Source organism: Trichoplusia ni, chromosome 17, assembly GCF_003590095.1.
Source record: "Trichoplusia ni isolate ovarian cell line Hi5 chromosome 17, tn1, whole genome shotgun sequence".
NCBI lineage: Eukaryota > Metazoa > Arthropoda > Insecta > Lepidoptera > Noctuidae > Trichoplusia > Trichoplusia ni.
The window spans coordinates 2326202-2342171 of NC_039494.1; the positions used below are offsets into that span (position 1 = coordinate 2326202).

The 15970-nt window shown below is 33.6% G+C and overlaps 1 protein-coding gene across 1 annotated transcript; it reads left to right on the forward strand.

Annotated features, from left to right (window-relative positions):
• Nucleotides 1-3800: 3800 nt before the first annotated feature.
• On the forward strand, nucleotides 3801-15902 carry LOC113502523 (protein slender lobes-like). Its single transcript, XM_026884128.1, has 15 exons — nucleotides 3801-3984; nucleotides 4698-4829; nucleotides 5877-6125; nucleotides 6491-6574; nucleotides 6794-10516; nucleotides 10964-11065; nucleotides 11540-11695; nucleotides 12081-12260; nucleotides 12513-12605; nucleotides 12965-13066; nucleotides 13688-13777; nucleotides 13947-14051; nucleotides 14360-14443; nucleotides 14569-14642; nucleotides 14727-15902. Exons 1-15 carry the CDS (start codon nucleotides 3960-3962, stop codon nucleotides 15189-15191), a joined length of 5664 nt encoding a protein of 1887 aa, XP_026739929.1. The 5' UTR covers nucleotides 3801-3959; the 3' UTR covers nucleotides 15192-15902.
• The last annotated feature ends 68 nt before the right edge of the window (nucleotides 15903-15970 follow it).

The window sequence follows — 15970 nt, forward strand, 5'->3', positions numbered from 1 at the left end:
TGCATCTAAACGGTGGAAGTAAAATACCACGACAATATATTTCGAAACAAACATACGGATGGAGTTCCAACGTCCCCAGTTTTCAGCGGCTAAAATTAATATGAAAGTTTCGCCTTCACGGGACAGAAGTGTGGATGAACACACTTGTAAATTATCACGTCATTTAAGCGAGACTCGGCGGTGCAATTTCATGGTCGAACGAACTACGCGCCGGTCCCAGAGTGGGACTCGCAAACGCTTCCGACATTAAACGACCCCTGAATGTAATCATGCAGAAAGTTACCAAAATTCTTGGCAGGATTTGATGAAAATAATAGACAATGATGGACGGGATGCATACCAGTACAATTTACACTACATACATCTTTGTTCAAGCAACATTATCCATACAAAGCGAAATTATTTGACCGGATTTTTTTTCAAGCACAAGGACAAAAATTGTATTATATTTACGATTTTCGAAGTTCTTTACGAAAAAACGCGTGCTTACGATTTTTTATGGAATGCGATTGACGAGTCCCGATGGTAATTGATCACGGGCTTTGGACTTCCGTAACGACAAAAGAATCGGTGGTGCATTACCGACCCCTAATGTGAAAGGTCCAGAATATGAATCAGTGCGTATTTGGGCAGTGGCAAAAGAATCTTTTGAGCTCTTTATTGAAGTAAAAAAAATGTACTCCACCTACGTAATATATGAAAAAAAATGGTTATTCCACTATCATAGCGTCTATTGATGGGAAAGGAATGAAGTCAAAGTATTTTTATCACAAATAAAAGCAGTCCTATGCTATATACTTACCTATGGAAAACTGAATTACGGCTGCGTAAAACATCTGCAAAAAAGTGTCATTTTAATTCAAAATATTCGTAGTTTCTGACGAGATCTGGGCTTATGTAATCAGTTAATGGATATCACCAGCTTGCCATTAAAAATCAAAGTAAATTCTTCGTAGCGCTTTAAAGGATTATTTCAAGAGTATTCCGAACATTAACTGATACTAAAAATAGAATTACAATGGCTTTGAGTTACTAAAAGATATTACGATAAGTGGATGTCGTGAATTAATGTATTAAAATGTATGTAATTTAGGTAATTGTGAAATACAGATCAAGGAATCTTAATCAATCGTTAACTTATATTGAGTAGCGAGGCAGAACCAGGTAGTTTTCATCACTGTCCAGAGGGTAAAACGTTTGATACGTCTATCGATATAATGTTGAAATGAACACACATTGAAACACAATATTTTTAATCCGATTCGATCGGATAAAGTTCGGAAATAAAATCGAAATAACAAAACAATATTAAATCCGTTTATATCCCTGTGTTTTTATATTTAGGAACAATGTGGTTCTTTTTTTGTGTTCCATCACTTATCAAACTCAAATACAAAATATTCTCAAAGGACGTTTTATGGCCTCTTTACTTTATAGCAAAGATATTGTAGAGCAACATCAAAACAAAAATTAAAGTAAAACGATCAAACAATGTTGAACAAAGTTTGTCGATGCTATTTAATACGGCCACTGTTTCGTACATTTACAAAGTTTGTAAGGAAGCTCTTTAATCAGGGCAGAAATTAGCCAGCAACTCCGAACTGTAAAATCCGGCGGCATAATAAAGTCCGACCGCGGCCACGACGGCAAAACTGGTTTTGTTCTATGAAAATGTCTGATCTCGGTACCGTCGTAACTCCCACCTATTGTGCTCGACTCTTTGTCTATAAAAAAGTTTTTTTTTTATTCCAAAGATGAAAGTATGGCCATTTATAGGCTACTCCACATTTAAGTAAAAGCCTGCAGCTGCCAGCACGAAATTTGTAAATCAAATTAAGTAAACGCGATCATCCGTACATATCTACGTCTTTTTGTGATTCGCTGTGAAGATTTCTCATTGTATCTGTTTAAAAGTGTTTTATTCTTATGTAGTTTGTATTTAAATTACAGAATACGTAAATAAGTAATCCTTTACTTACCCTTGGGTCTGTCTATAGTTGTAACAAGTTCAATCTCAACATTAAAATGTCTCCTGTCTCTTATATGCCCAACTAGTTAGCCAATAGTTTCCTAGATAAAAACAAATGCTATCTAAATAATTTTGAACCATAATAAATGCATCACGTGAACGACTATCTCAAAAGCATCTTTAAAACGGGGTTTTGACAACTATCTCCACACGTTCGTTCCCCACAGGTAAGTCACCTAAATTTCGCACAATCAATGTCATATCTGTCCCTTGGCATTTACCAGATCTCCCTCTTAGGGTGTTCGAGACGGACGTCCCCAGAGAGAAATGGGGTTAACATCGTTGAACGTAATTTCTGAAGAGGGTCATCAGGAAGATATAATGCCATTTCTGTACCCTTGATGTCTTTTTAAGTGCGGACCCACTTAACCCTAACTCGGGGCGGAGTTTTCTGCTATTCGTTGTCAACTCGGAAAAACTAATGGAATTCACAAAGCTTTAATATTTTCAATTGTTGGTAATATTTCAATTGGTGTTTTGTTTCTTTTGTTTTCTTGTAGAGACTGGAGTAGGTAAACAATTTGTGAACTAAAAAATTTATATATAATATCTGAGAATAATACTCACCAATGACAATGTTATAATTATAAAACTTTAATACTTCTATTGTAAAATCAGACTAAAAGCTACTTACTTACCTTGCTCACTTTCTTTCGCCTACAACTAGGTCGACAGTAACTTTTCTTTAATGGGTTACTCGAGACAAGAACCAGGCAGATACCAGCTCTGCTTAATATCTACATTAATTAGTATTTTATTGTAAAGTACTTTTTCATATTTATAAATGAAATTCTAGCCGGCAACGTCAGAGGCGCTTTGAAATACGTACGTACGCTTTTCTATATCTATATTAATCCAACAGTATTAAACTCAAACTTGCTATTTATTTACTAACGGTTAATTAACGGACATGCGTTCGAATTGCGGCCCCAGCACCGCAAATTACATGATTAAGGACTCCGTTTGGATCCAAAACTAGCCAGGGGTCCCGATAAAAAAGCATGAGAATATCATTATTATATAAACAATACTGAATCCACCTCTCAAAAGTTATGTTTAGATAATTTATCAACAAATTAATTTAAGTTTCCTCTCTTTTTCTTTGAAGTACTTCCAAAAAGAAAATATTACTTCGTCTCTCAGTATTATTACAGAGGGGCAGTAACCTAAGCATTCCCAGAAGTACGCTTTAAATAAATTAATTGCGCGTCATCAAAAAGCTGGGCAAACTCAGACGAAATAAAAGTTTGAAGGACCTTAACTAATTAAATCTTACTGCTTATGAATTTCCTTTAAACTTTTCCAGGTCCCGTGAAGAAAACATGTTTTATTTTTTCAATATACCTATGTACTACGTATACAGTAAGCATTACTCATTACATTAATAATATTAATATCAGCTTTCCAATTCACATAATTCCTTACAGATCTGATTCGTTTCCACATTAGCTAAGGCCTTCTTTACCCTGAGAAAAAAAACGGACATAAAACTACAAAAATAATATTACTTATATTTTACGGCGAGCATCGTATATATATCTAAGAAGAAGTCTAAATTAGTACCTAAGTCAATTTTTAATGAAATATAATATACTTCAGTAATGAGCGTCTGTTTATAAATAAATATTAAGTACCTATAGAAAATAAGAAATTAAGAAGCACAACTATACGCTCAAACGATAAATTGTAAATTATGAGGTTGAAATCGATGCATTAAATTAGTAACATTTGGCGCATCCTTACCCAACGGAAACCGTGGTGTTGCCATAATAAAAGCACGCGTCGAATTTGACTTGACAGTTCGTCGCGTCCTAACAGCTGTTTTACCAATTGCCTCGAAAAAGCACGATTTTAAAATCGGTTGAGCTGTATGCACGTGTTGGAGAGTTATCTTGAAAAAAGTATAGTTCATGTTTAATAAGTGATTAATATGGAAGAAGAAGTCGGTATAAAAGGTAAGTTTAAAAATAAACAACCATCAAAAGAAGCGTGGAAGCATGGTGTTCTTAATATAGTGATAAGAGCATCACGCTGCCGGCGAAACGTAAGCGTTATTATAATTTAAAAGCGCTTCAAATGACATATAATTTTATTTTAGTTTTTTCTCTCGACGCTTACGCCCCAGAAACGTGTTCACACAATACAGTTCCATTTTGTTTAGGCATTGTCGCAACACGACGCAATACCGGAATGTGAAGTTATTTCACGATATAACTCAATAGTTCTCATGAATTCTAGAAGCATTTTCATTGCATATCAATCGCTTTGATATAGGTTAATTGAAATCAATCAGAGCTCGTTGAGAAGTGACCGCTTTTTGATGTAAATCAAAAGTAAGCTGGATAACATTAGAATGCTTTTGAAATGGGTCTGTAATTTCACAGCTAGGTTTAACTTACGTCGGACATCGTAGTAAACAAATTATAAACATTATAGTTGAGCACACTTGTAAATATAGGCCCTTTCTAAATTAACTCAGTTATAAAAGAAAAAACGTAGCTGTAGGTATCTTTAAGTTATTGTTACCAATGTCGTTTATTTGGGACAAATCTCCTATCTTAACATATTATAACACTGGTTGTAATGCCACTATCAATCACAGCTTTATGAAAAAAGAAACATATTAAACATAGAGGTGCTACTGTTCAATAGATTTTTTCTTTTTCAGTGACAAGGCTTAGGAGAAGGTTGTCTGTTGATGCTGATGATGTTTTGTCACCCTCCTCACAGTCAACACCAACAAAGAAGAGGAGTGGAAGACTTGCAGCTAAGCCACAGTTGGAACTCATTGATGAAAATGGTAAGAATTTATTGTTATATTTTTTTCTTATGCTGATTAAGCCATATTTTACTTAATATTTGCACCAGCCAGTAAGTGTTCAGCTGTAGGCCAATGACCTCTCTAAAAAACATAATGTTCCCCACACTGTATCATTGGATTTTGAATTAAGAATGATTGAACTCAAGTTGTCAGTTGGGGTCTTGCCATACTCTCACTCATACTCATTGTTATTCAATTATCCAGTATTGGTATAAATAAGAGATGAAATACAGAGATTTGAAATGACTGCACTATTTATGACCAATGTATAATACTATTTTATCTTTAAAATAAATGAGGTATTTATTTAAATGTGTAAGAAAGTCCAACTAAACTATACACAGATACTTTGTCTTATTTATGTCTCATAATAAATCCTACACAAATAAAACAATGCCACACAAAAAAGGTTGTTACAACATGCTGCAGAAGTGAGATAGATTTTAAGCTCCCTGAGGCCTTTCTGATTGAATCTTATGTGAATATTCAACTATTGCTTATGCCAGAGGTCATTACTGAGTAATCTTTATAGGTGTTTGATGTGTGATAAGTTTATATTTCCTATTTATAGTTTGTAGACATAGCTGTGTTTGTTCATTGATAAAAATTTAATAAAGAATCATAAAATGAATCAAGTACTTTTTAATTATTTTTCTTTCATTGAATCTTATTTGTCTATTAATAAATTCTACTATTTTCTAGACTGAGTCTTAACTAGACCAATGAATCTCCTATTGTTTCAGTAATAGATATTTTTACCATTGAACTATATTTTATTCTAATAAATATGTTCTGCTGTGCTTGATTTTGAAGGTGCTTATGCATAAATGTCAATAAAGTCATAAGCCAATTTACAATTTAACCTCCCGTTAATGATTTTATTGTTTGAAATCATCCAATCATATCAACAGTTTTTTCTATTTTATAATTAAGAAATTAAAGTAAATTATTAACCAAAAGCACTACTGCTGATTTGAATTAGATAATTTTTCAACTCTCTTAAATTCGCTACAAAACGCCTTACAGTACCAGACCTTGTTCCAAACAAGACAACCAAAGCCATAGCCGCAGAAGAAAAAGTACTCACACCAGCAAGACGCAGCCAAAGGATTCGTTCTAACACAAGCATTCTATCGGAGACTCCAGAAATTGAAGAGAAGAGTACTCCAGCAAGGCGTACAACCAGAGTCAAGTCTAATACCAGTCTTGTAGCAGAGGTGACAAGTACTACCACACCAAGAGCTAAGAGAGCAGCAAGGAGGAATTCTCAAATAGGTTAGATTACAGTTTTTATTACCTTATTCTTATCAGTTGATTGATGTACAACCTGGTAAGTCTTAAACTACTTGAAGGATGTGACTGCACAAACTCTTGTAGAATGGTGCTTGATTCTACTAGTTTCTGCTTACTGCTTTGTGTGTATTTGGCCAGTCCAAAAATGTTACAAAGTGTGTTGGATTGACCTTACAGCCCAATCATACAGTAACATAATTATTATGTTCTGATTTTTTTCTGAATTATTCATAAAGTTTCCCAAGATGATAATATATTTATTCCATTACTTAATAATTCTGGCCCTGAGATAAACCTTTTTTAAGAAGCATGACCACTGAGTAATAACCAATTATTTTCATTTCCAGGCAGTGACAATGAAGCCCCTATTACTCCCGTCAGACAGACTCGAAGAACTCGGAAAGACTCCACATCCAGTGTGGACAAAACAGGTAAATATACAAAGGCTTATTAGTAACTGAAATATTACTTAGATGTCTGGACTTGTGAGAAAGAACTATGCGGCTAGCAAAGCTACCTACCGCTCTCGCGGGCCTCCGCGGAAGACGCGCCGCACATCTATCTTGCATTCGATGTGTAATTTGAATGCCAATGAATATTATTATTAATAAATACACAAGATAAAAACTTCTTCCTTTCGACTATTACAGCTGACAAAGGCAGCCAAATCAAAGAAGCCATTGTTGAAGAAACAGAAAACTCTGACAATAACAAAAAGGATTCACCCATCAGGAAGAGTCCCAGATTGAGTGAAAAGGCTCTTAGCAAGGCACAGCCAGTGGTTCAAATAGAAAAACTTGACTTAACAAGCAAGACTGATACATCAATGACACAAAAGGAAAACAAGGAAACAACAAAGGCAGTAGAAGAAAAGCCATCTGAAAACAACAACCTTTCAATTACCAGTTCTAAATTGATTAAAGACTTAGATGATGCACCCAAAAAAGCCAAAAATGACATGAATAAGAGTGCCAATGCTTTATATGACGAAGCCTTACCTAAACCCAGAAGGAGCAGAACTAAATCATGGACAACTATATCCGTAGAACCTTCACATGACAACAATTTCAATAGTGACAGTGAAGTATTTAAAAAGGACAGCAAAAAGAAAAATAGTACACTTAATACCTCCAATATGTCTGGTTCTGGAGATGGTATTATGAACACAAGTAACAAACAGAATGAAGACGTTAACACTTCAGTACTTTCAGATAAGAAAAACAAGAAGCGTCAGGAAAAATCCTTGATCATGGATACTGAAACCACAGATCCAGTTTTAAGTGGATCACCTAAACTAAAAAAGTCAGAAGTTATATCTGAAGATTCGTCAGATTCCAAAAAGGATAAAAAAGAGCGTAAAAGTTTAAATACGTCTAAAGAAGATACTGTAACTGAGAAACTGTTCCAACAACCACCTACTGGCCTTATCACATCTTTAGTATTCATTGACGACTCTGACTCAAATCATGAGAGTGTTGGCAAAGGAAATACAGAGAAGGACTTTGACAGTGGAGATCAATGCGTACCAGTTGTTGACCATGGTTTAGGATCCAACGAAACTAAAGAAGCCGCAAATAACTTGAGCTACGAACCAATGGATGTTGATGAAACTCTACCTGAAAATATATCTCTATCGACTTTCGCACAGAAGAATAATTCAGTTAAACTCGATGACAAGGAAAATGAATCACAAAAACGGAAGTCATTAAATATTTCTCAAATTAAAGACAACAGTTTGTTGAATTCTAAAAGAAAGTCATCTATTTCCAATGTTGTTTCGGAAGATACTCTTGATGGCACTAACTTGCCAAGTCGAACATCTTTGGATAAGAGCTCAGTAAATAATAGCTACACTAACAATTCTAAACGAAATTCTTCTGTTTTTAATGTCTCAACCATAGACTTGAAACATAACATTGAAAGTAATGTCAAAAGATCTAAAACTAAGTCTTTGACTGCTGAGGAAGTTAAAGACGTGATCATGGAGGAAATAACCAATAAATCAAATAGAAGGCCTTCATTATTAGAAGATAGCATTAAAAATTCTAGCACAACGTCAGCCGGAGCCCTCGTTATTGATGAATCTGTTAATACGAGCCTTAACAAATCTAAAAACAAAAACTCAGTATCTGCAATAGTTGCTGAAACTGAGAAAAGAAAGTCTTCAAACTCAGACTCGGTTAATGTTGATGATGTAATGAATAAAAGTGAAAATAAATCTAAAGATAAATCATCAATTTTAAATGAAGTAAATGATGCAGATAAAAGTCTCAGTAAGTCGAAAAGAAAATCTTCAATAGGACAAGAAAATCATGATAAGACTGACAATGCCAACAAAAGCACCTTAGTGTTGTCTCAGTTAAAAGACTTATCTCAAAGCGAATTAAATGCTGAAACTAACAACCTTAAAGAATCTAATGATACCACAGCAAAATTATCAAAATCCGTTAATACTCCAAATGTAACATTAGATAAAGACTCTGATAAGAAGAATTTATCACTAACATATTTGACAAGCACTCCTTTACAGCAGAAGTCGTTGAAAAAGTTGGGCATGCAGATCAATAGTTCAATAATCACACCAAGCAGTACAACTAAAATAGAGAAGAAGAATACTACGAAAAACTCTACAAAAGAAGCTTCTATCATGTCGCAAGATTCTTCCGAAGATGATGAGTCTGAAGAAGATGATGACTCAGAAGCATCTGAAGAAGAAGAAGAATCATCTTTAGAAAAAAGCAACTTGATGGACGATGAGGCCGAAGAAGCAGGTGAGGGTTACGAATCAGGAGACAGCAGAGATGAAGACGAAAAGGAATACGAGGAACAAAACGAGATTGTAATTAAAGGTGAAACTCTAGACTCTGATGACGAAGAAGAATACTCAGACGATGAATACGAAAAGGATTCATTCATAGTTAGCTCGGATGAGGAAGATAATGATCTACTTAGCGGATCAGGCGATGACCTTGATATGAGCGATAATGAACTGAAAATGACCTCAAAATCTAAAAAGAAATACAACGAACGTAAGTCCAAAGAACAAAAGAAGGCTTCTAGAGAAATGTTTGAAGCGAGACATCAGCTGGATGATAAAACTGGTTCTAAAAAGAAAAATAATCGTCAACGTTTAGACTCGACTTCCTCTGAATCTGATGACGAAGTAAAAACACAGCCGAAGAAAAGGCGTCAAAGAATTGACTCTAGTCAAGACAGAAGCAATGTGCAGTCTGATGCTGACAAGTCTTTAACCAAGAAGAAGACGCCAAGACTAATGTCAGTATCCTTTTGTGAAGATAATGAAAAAGAAACAACCATTCGTGAAGATGCTGAATCAGAGGAGAAGAGCAAAGGGCGTGAAAACAAATCTAGTCAAGAAGATATCAGCAATGCTCAGTCTGAAGCCGATAAATCTATCTCAAAGAGAAAGATAGCCAGGCGCATGTCAGTTTCCATTTGCGAAGATGACGAAAAGGAAAAGTCTGTTACCGAAGTCTCTGGAACCGAACCAAGAAACAAAAAGCTTCCTCTTGATAATAGTCAAAATGTAAGCAATGACCAGTCTGACCCCGAAAAGACTTTATCCAGTAAAAAGAAAAAGATAAACAGACGTATGTCTGTATCCATAAGCGAAGATATTGAAACGAATGAGGAAGAAATCACTATTCGTGAAGAAGCTGAACCAGGCAAAGATGACCCATTAGCATTGCAGCATGCTATTAAAACAGAACCAAAGACTCCTCAGAAAGATTTAAATATTTCAACTGTAGCAGTTACCAGTGTTGATGATGCGGAACAAGTCAATGTTGACGAAAATGTGACAATCTTGGAATCTAATCAAACATCAGACCCATTACAAACCACTATCGCTCCTGACGCTGACATCCACGAGGATGACGATAGCGAAGATTCTATCAGTGAAAATGAAGAAATAACTGAAAACTATGAATCTATGCTTAACAATTTAAACAATATTACCTCAAAGAAAAATAAAACTCAGGACATCTCCTTGAATTTAGACAAAAAGACAAAACAGAAGAAGAACAAAGAACCTATTGTAGATCAACTGAATCTAACTCAAGTTAAAAAATCAAAGAAAAAGAATGCAACTGTTGTGGATGAACAACCTAAAGTCGAGGAGAGTAAAAATACTGAGAAAGAAAAGCAAGTATTAGTATTTTCCGAAGGTTCGTCGGATTCTATTGACATGAAGTTATTGTTCCCTGAAGACAGCAATGACAGTGAAGCTATAGGCGTAAACAAGAACGAGCAAGCCAAGGATAGCAAGAAAACAGACGAAAACACCGAAGTTCCTGATGATTTCATACCATTGAAGAGAACTGAAGGCAAAACAAACATTCTTGAGAATTCAGGTGGGTACTTACTATATTATACAGATTGTTCTACACGTCTGTGCTCGCGGCGCTGTGTGCGGACTTCTTGCAGCGATTGCTTATTATTGAACCTTTAATTTCTATGTCAATGACATAAATAAAAACAGTATTAGTGCACAACATCACTTTATATTTACTAGGGTTACTCATACATGGAGCTGTGCGCTACTTTTGCATTTAAAATAACACCAGTAAACGAGTAACACATCCCATGTAATTTTGTACAGCGAGATTTTAAGAACCTTTATTTTTAAACTCTATTTCTCATTTTGCTAATAACTGGCACAATAACTTCACTTAAAATGTTACTGAAACAGTTTACTATAGTCAAAGGCAAATGCACTTGTAAATTCATATTTCTGTTTGATCTTATTTTGCTTTTGTTTTATATTTGTTCAAGTGTTTAATTATACATGTAATTTTCAGAAACCATTAACAAGTCTGTGGATGAATCAGTGTTGAATGTGAGCAGTAAGAAGAAAAATAAGCGCAAATCAGCACAGACTGTGGAAAATGAGGATATCATGAGTAAGTTTTAAGAACTAAATTAATTAACCAAATATTTTCGATTGAAGTATTCTTTTTTTCTTTCTTACCTGGTGCCACATCTCAAGAGTCAAGTCTGTGATCTAATAAACATGATTTTTTGTTTTGTTAGTTGGCCCAATCCGCAATCTGCGGTGCATCTTGCACCGCTGTTAGGAAAAGCCTTAGCTAAGCCATAATTGATACCATGGGGGATGTTTGTTATTTATATATCTGTATTCAACAACCGTTCATTGGTGGTTATTATTTTTTTTTAATAATTTAGTATTTAGTAACATTTTATTTATTGTAACACATTAGTTGCAATTTTTACTAAAGTTAAAATTTTCATAGATAAACTGTAGACTGTAATCTAATCTTTTGATTACACTTTGCAGCCTGTCAACGTCTAGAAATGAATATAATTAATCAAGCATTATACACACACATTTTAAACAGAAAATTTCATTATTCCAGATGAGCAGGAGACAAATTTGAATTTCTTTATTGATACAACTGGGGATCTTGCTGACAGTGAAAAGAATGATGCTAACACTTCCATGAAGAGCAGTGCCAAAAAGAAAAAACAGAAGAATAACGTCTCCTTTGTTAATATTGAAGAGGAAAAACCTGGTATTTTTTTTTTATTTATTTAGCACCCCAACAGTACAATTACCTTAAAACTTAACATTTACATTTTTAAAGTGTATGTAGATTATGCCATTAATATTCTTATTGCGCTTGCCAGAACCATTTATCCATTCTATCTCATTACATTATTCCTGTAAAATAATGAGTGACCTGTGTGAGAACCCCCAAATTGTTTTCATTATTTTGTTCATGGAACAATAACATGTCTGCTTCTTATCCCTCTTTAATGACTATTTTTACCAATCCATTTTTTTATTCATGTTTGCATTCATTTCTCTCTCTTCCTAGTTTGTTAGGGGTAAAACATAATATGTGAACATGTTTTATTACTCCTCATCAAGCTGTGACTTTGATTTCATTATTTCAGGCCATGAATCTGATGATGCACCACTCGAAGTTTCGTACCAAAGCAACAGGAACACAACTCAAATTGAAGAGGAACCTGCAGCTGAAATTCTAAACGAAAGTGCCAAAAAGAAGAAGAAAAAGAATAAGAAGGGATTGAATTCGTCTGTAGTTGAAGAAATCAGCTTATTTGGACAAAAAGGTTAGTTTTCTTAATTAGCTGATATAGACAACATGCAAGGATCCGACAATTTGGGATCAATTGTCGAATCATATATCAGATACCAGAGCTACATAGCTTCTCATTGTAAAGCATCTCACACTATATTTCTCACATCATCTAAAAGAGCCTTAACTCATAGTCACTCAGTCAGTGCATGTAATATAGACTTAAATAGTACTTAGTTTATAACATTAATAAATATAGTATCTTAAAATGTTCATTGTTTTGCAGCTAACGCAGGTGACAAGTCAAACACTTCGATCACAGAAGGCAGTGCTAAGAAGAAGAAGAAATTGTTGGAATCTCAAGTGGAGCAGGAAAAAGGTGTGTATTCGTTCGTATAAGATAAATATTAGTGTATTAACTGAATTTAAAATAACTTAAATAGAATTCCAAGAACTTTGATCTTGATTTTCTTGCAATACATACAGGCAATGTATAATAATAGCGATCAGCTTGTAACTTTCTAACCTTCATACAAAACTTTGGCTTTTGACTCCTTTCTATTTTATGGTGTTTAACCAACTTGTCTTATTGACAAAGACAAGGTTGTCAATGAGATGTGTATAAACAAGATTTGACGCCTGTCTTGGGAACAGTTTTACGTATTCCCGTTTTTATCCAAAATTGTTAACATGTAATCTATCACAATGATTTTGTCAAATGTTTATGTTCTTTCACAGAGGGCGATACAAACGTTTTAGTTCAAAATGTTTCAATAGGCAGTGCTAAAAAGCAGAAACAGAAAACAGCTGATGAGAGTTCTGGAGTGGAAGCTTCTGAAGGTAAACTACGTGATAACCAACTCGCTGACCCTTGTCTAGTCTGAGCCCTCGAACGTAACTTTGTATTGGTAAAATAATTTTTTTAGACCCTGACACAAAAGGAGGTAAAAATATTTAATAAAAGTATTTGCTTTAGTCAATATTTATCGCCTCTACCCATAAGAATGAATAGGGTATTTGGCCAAAAAAAAATCTGTTTAGTCCATCAGACATAATATTTCCATAAATATTTTATACATAGTTTTTCTTTTATCCCTTAAACAAAAATAAAGGGGAACAGTGCTTTGAAATCTCGTGTTATGTCACTTACTACACCTAATTTAGCCAATACCAAACTTTTTTGCTTGTTATCGTCCTTACTTTTTAAAGATGTGATAAAATTATAAATAGTTATTCAATATTTTTGGAAATCTGTCTGACAGACTATGTAGTTTTTTTTTGACAAATACCCTATATATTCATATCGATATTAATTTAATCATTTTTGAAGTTTATTAGTATTTTTTTTTTATGTAGTTTCGGTCCTGACGAACTTTGCTGTACAATAATTTGTACCTTCAGTTTCGCTTTAGTATTTGAATATACGTTGACCATGTATATTGATTGACCAATTTCTTACAGAAGGCAACAACTTAAACAATGAAGATACGTCAAAGAAACGCAAACGTAAATCATCCGCGAATCAAACCATAGAAGACATTGTTTTTGAAAGTAAGTATGAATACCTACCATAAATTTTTCATCACACCACATCATATGGCTTTCCGCATTTTAACTCCTGATAGGTTTAAAATGAAAGAACTACTCTACTTAAGATACAATAAGTATGCCATGCCATTCTTTTCTTTACACAATGATTCTAATTCTATAAACTTTTCAGGTGAGCTAAAACTCGATACTTCTAAGGACTCCACTGCTAAACAGAAGAAGAAGAAAAGGAAAATATCACAAACTAATGACGACACTGAAAAAACTGATGTTCAAGGTATTATTGAGAAACAGTCTTCTCCAATTTTTTTAGTTTACGTGTTTCGTGATAACTTAACACATGAGTGTACAATAATAGAATACTACAATATCAATAAATATTACAGATTTTATAGGACTCCATAGCTATAACCGAAATAGCATGTCCATGATATCGTAAAATGTAAAATTTTGTAACTAGATCTTTTTTTTCTACAATCATATACTCTTCTCATTATAATAAAAACTAAGTGATTATGAAATTTTATTTCGCAACTTTCCATATTATGCCTCAAACACAATTGAAATAATTTTTTTTTGTTACAGAAATAGTAAAGGAATCTCAAGATCAATCTGATGTTAAAAATAGCAAGAAGAAAAATCAACCACTACTTCAAGATATTGAAAATGGTATGTTCATAAACTTAATTTTATGTCCAAAGAGATAATGGGTGAAATCAAAAATGTAAATTATTATAAATATGTGTATATAATATTAATATAATATTTTATAGACTTGTTTTATTTCTTTGCAGGTGAGAAAGGAGCCAAGAAGAAAAATAAAAAGCGAAAAGAGAGAGATGATGATGAATGCAGTAACATTTCAAAGGTTTGTATTACTTCAGCAGTTGGTAACATATTATTGAGATAAGGTTCACTCAATTGTACTTTACTAATTTCTATATATTTACAGATTCATAAACAAAATTCCTTTGACAAGGTGCATGTTCCTCGGTTACCAACAGATGTTCTACAACAATTAGAAGATAAACCTAAACTAGAGACTCTCGATGCAGAGAAACCAAAAGTCATTGCTACATCATCATTTTTAGTAGAACAAACTAAGAAGAGAAGAGCTAAACCTTCGAACTATTTGGAAGAAAGTGTTTATTTGAATGACTCTGTAGAAGAGAAAAAGCAAAGAGGTTTAGTGAAAAACCCAAAAGTTCTGCCATTCATACCGACAGCTTCAACATCGCATACTGGTTTTACCACCAAGTTTGAAGTCAACATTATACCTCAAACAACGCAATTTGTCGCTCAGTCTAGTGAAGTGCCTAATTTTAAAAATGATTATCTCTCCAAAAAGAGAATAAAAAAATTAGGCACCTTTGAAAAGTGTAAAAGACTAAGGAGTGTCAAACTTTCTAAATTTTAACAATAATATTTTGATGAACTAATTGCTACGGTACCGCCTCAATACTATTCCAGTGTTAATTTAGTATATAGGCTTTGTTTTAATTGTACTCATTTGTTTCAATCTTTCAATAATTTTTATCTTAATTATTATGTCTTCTAGAAACATGTTATTGTTACAAAATTGAAAAAAAAAAGAGTCAGTGTTTGGCTATGAAATTAAAAATAAAGTTTTTCATGTTTGAAGATTTTGAACTAATGTTGAATGTTGACAATTGTGTTTAGCATGATTATTTTTTTCTCGTCTTGTGTCATATCTTTTAAAAAATATACATTTTGTGTTATGTAATTAGCTTTTAAGATGCCTGGAATCAAAGCTTTGTGTAATTTACTGCACAAAACATTATGGAAGGCTATGATACAAGGCATTTACATTGTTGATACTTTTCTTTATGATGCCGTATCTGTTGTATTAAATTTTTTCTATGACTATAAATATTTTAAAGTATCAATAATATCAAAGAAATGATTTCTACGTTTTATGACAAGTGTTTGTAATATTTTGTTTCTTTTGATTTTCGCGCCACTTATTGCAAACTTTTCGAAAATGGCCACTAGAGAGCGCTGGCGTCTAAAAAAAGTGGTATCGCCCATGTGTCTTGAGTTTTCAATTATATTTACTTAACTTTTGACATTTTATTATTTTCTTCAATAAAAATATACTTTCCAATGAGATGATTATTTCAACACACATTTTTATCGGTATAGATATACACACACGGTAGAAATACTTCCCGCCTT

Bases quoted from the DNA above. Each gene is read 5' to 3' on its own strand.
- LOC113502523 (XM_026884128.1), top strand. From the start codon at position 3,960: ATGGAAGAAGAAGTCGGTATAAAAG. The intron at 6,126-6,490 runs GTTAGATTACAG...TTTCATTTCCAG, and splicing joins AAGGAGGAATTCTCAAATAG to GCAGTGACAATGAAGCCCCT. The intron at 10,517-10,963 runs GTGGGTACTTAC...TGTAATTTTCAG, and splicing joins AAACATTCTTGAGAATTCAG to AAACCATTAACAAGTCTGTG.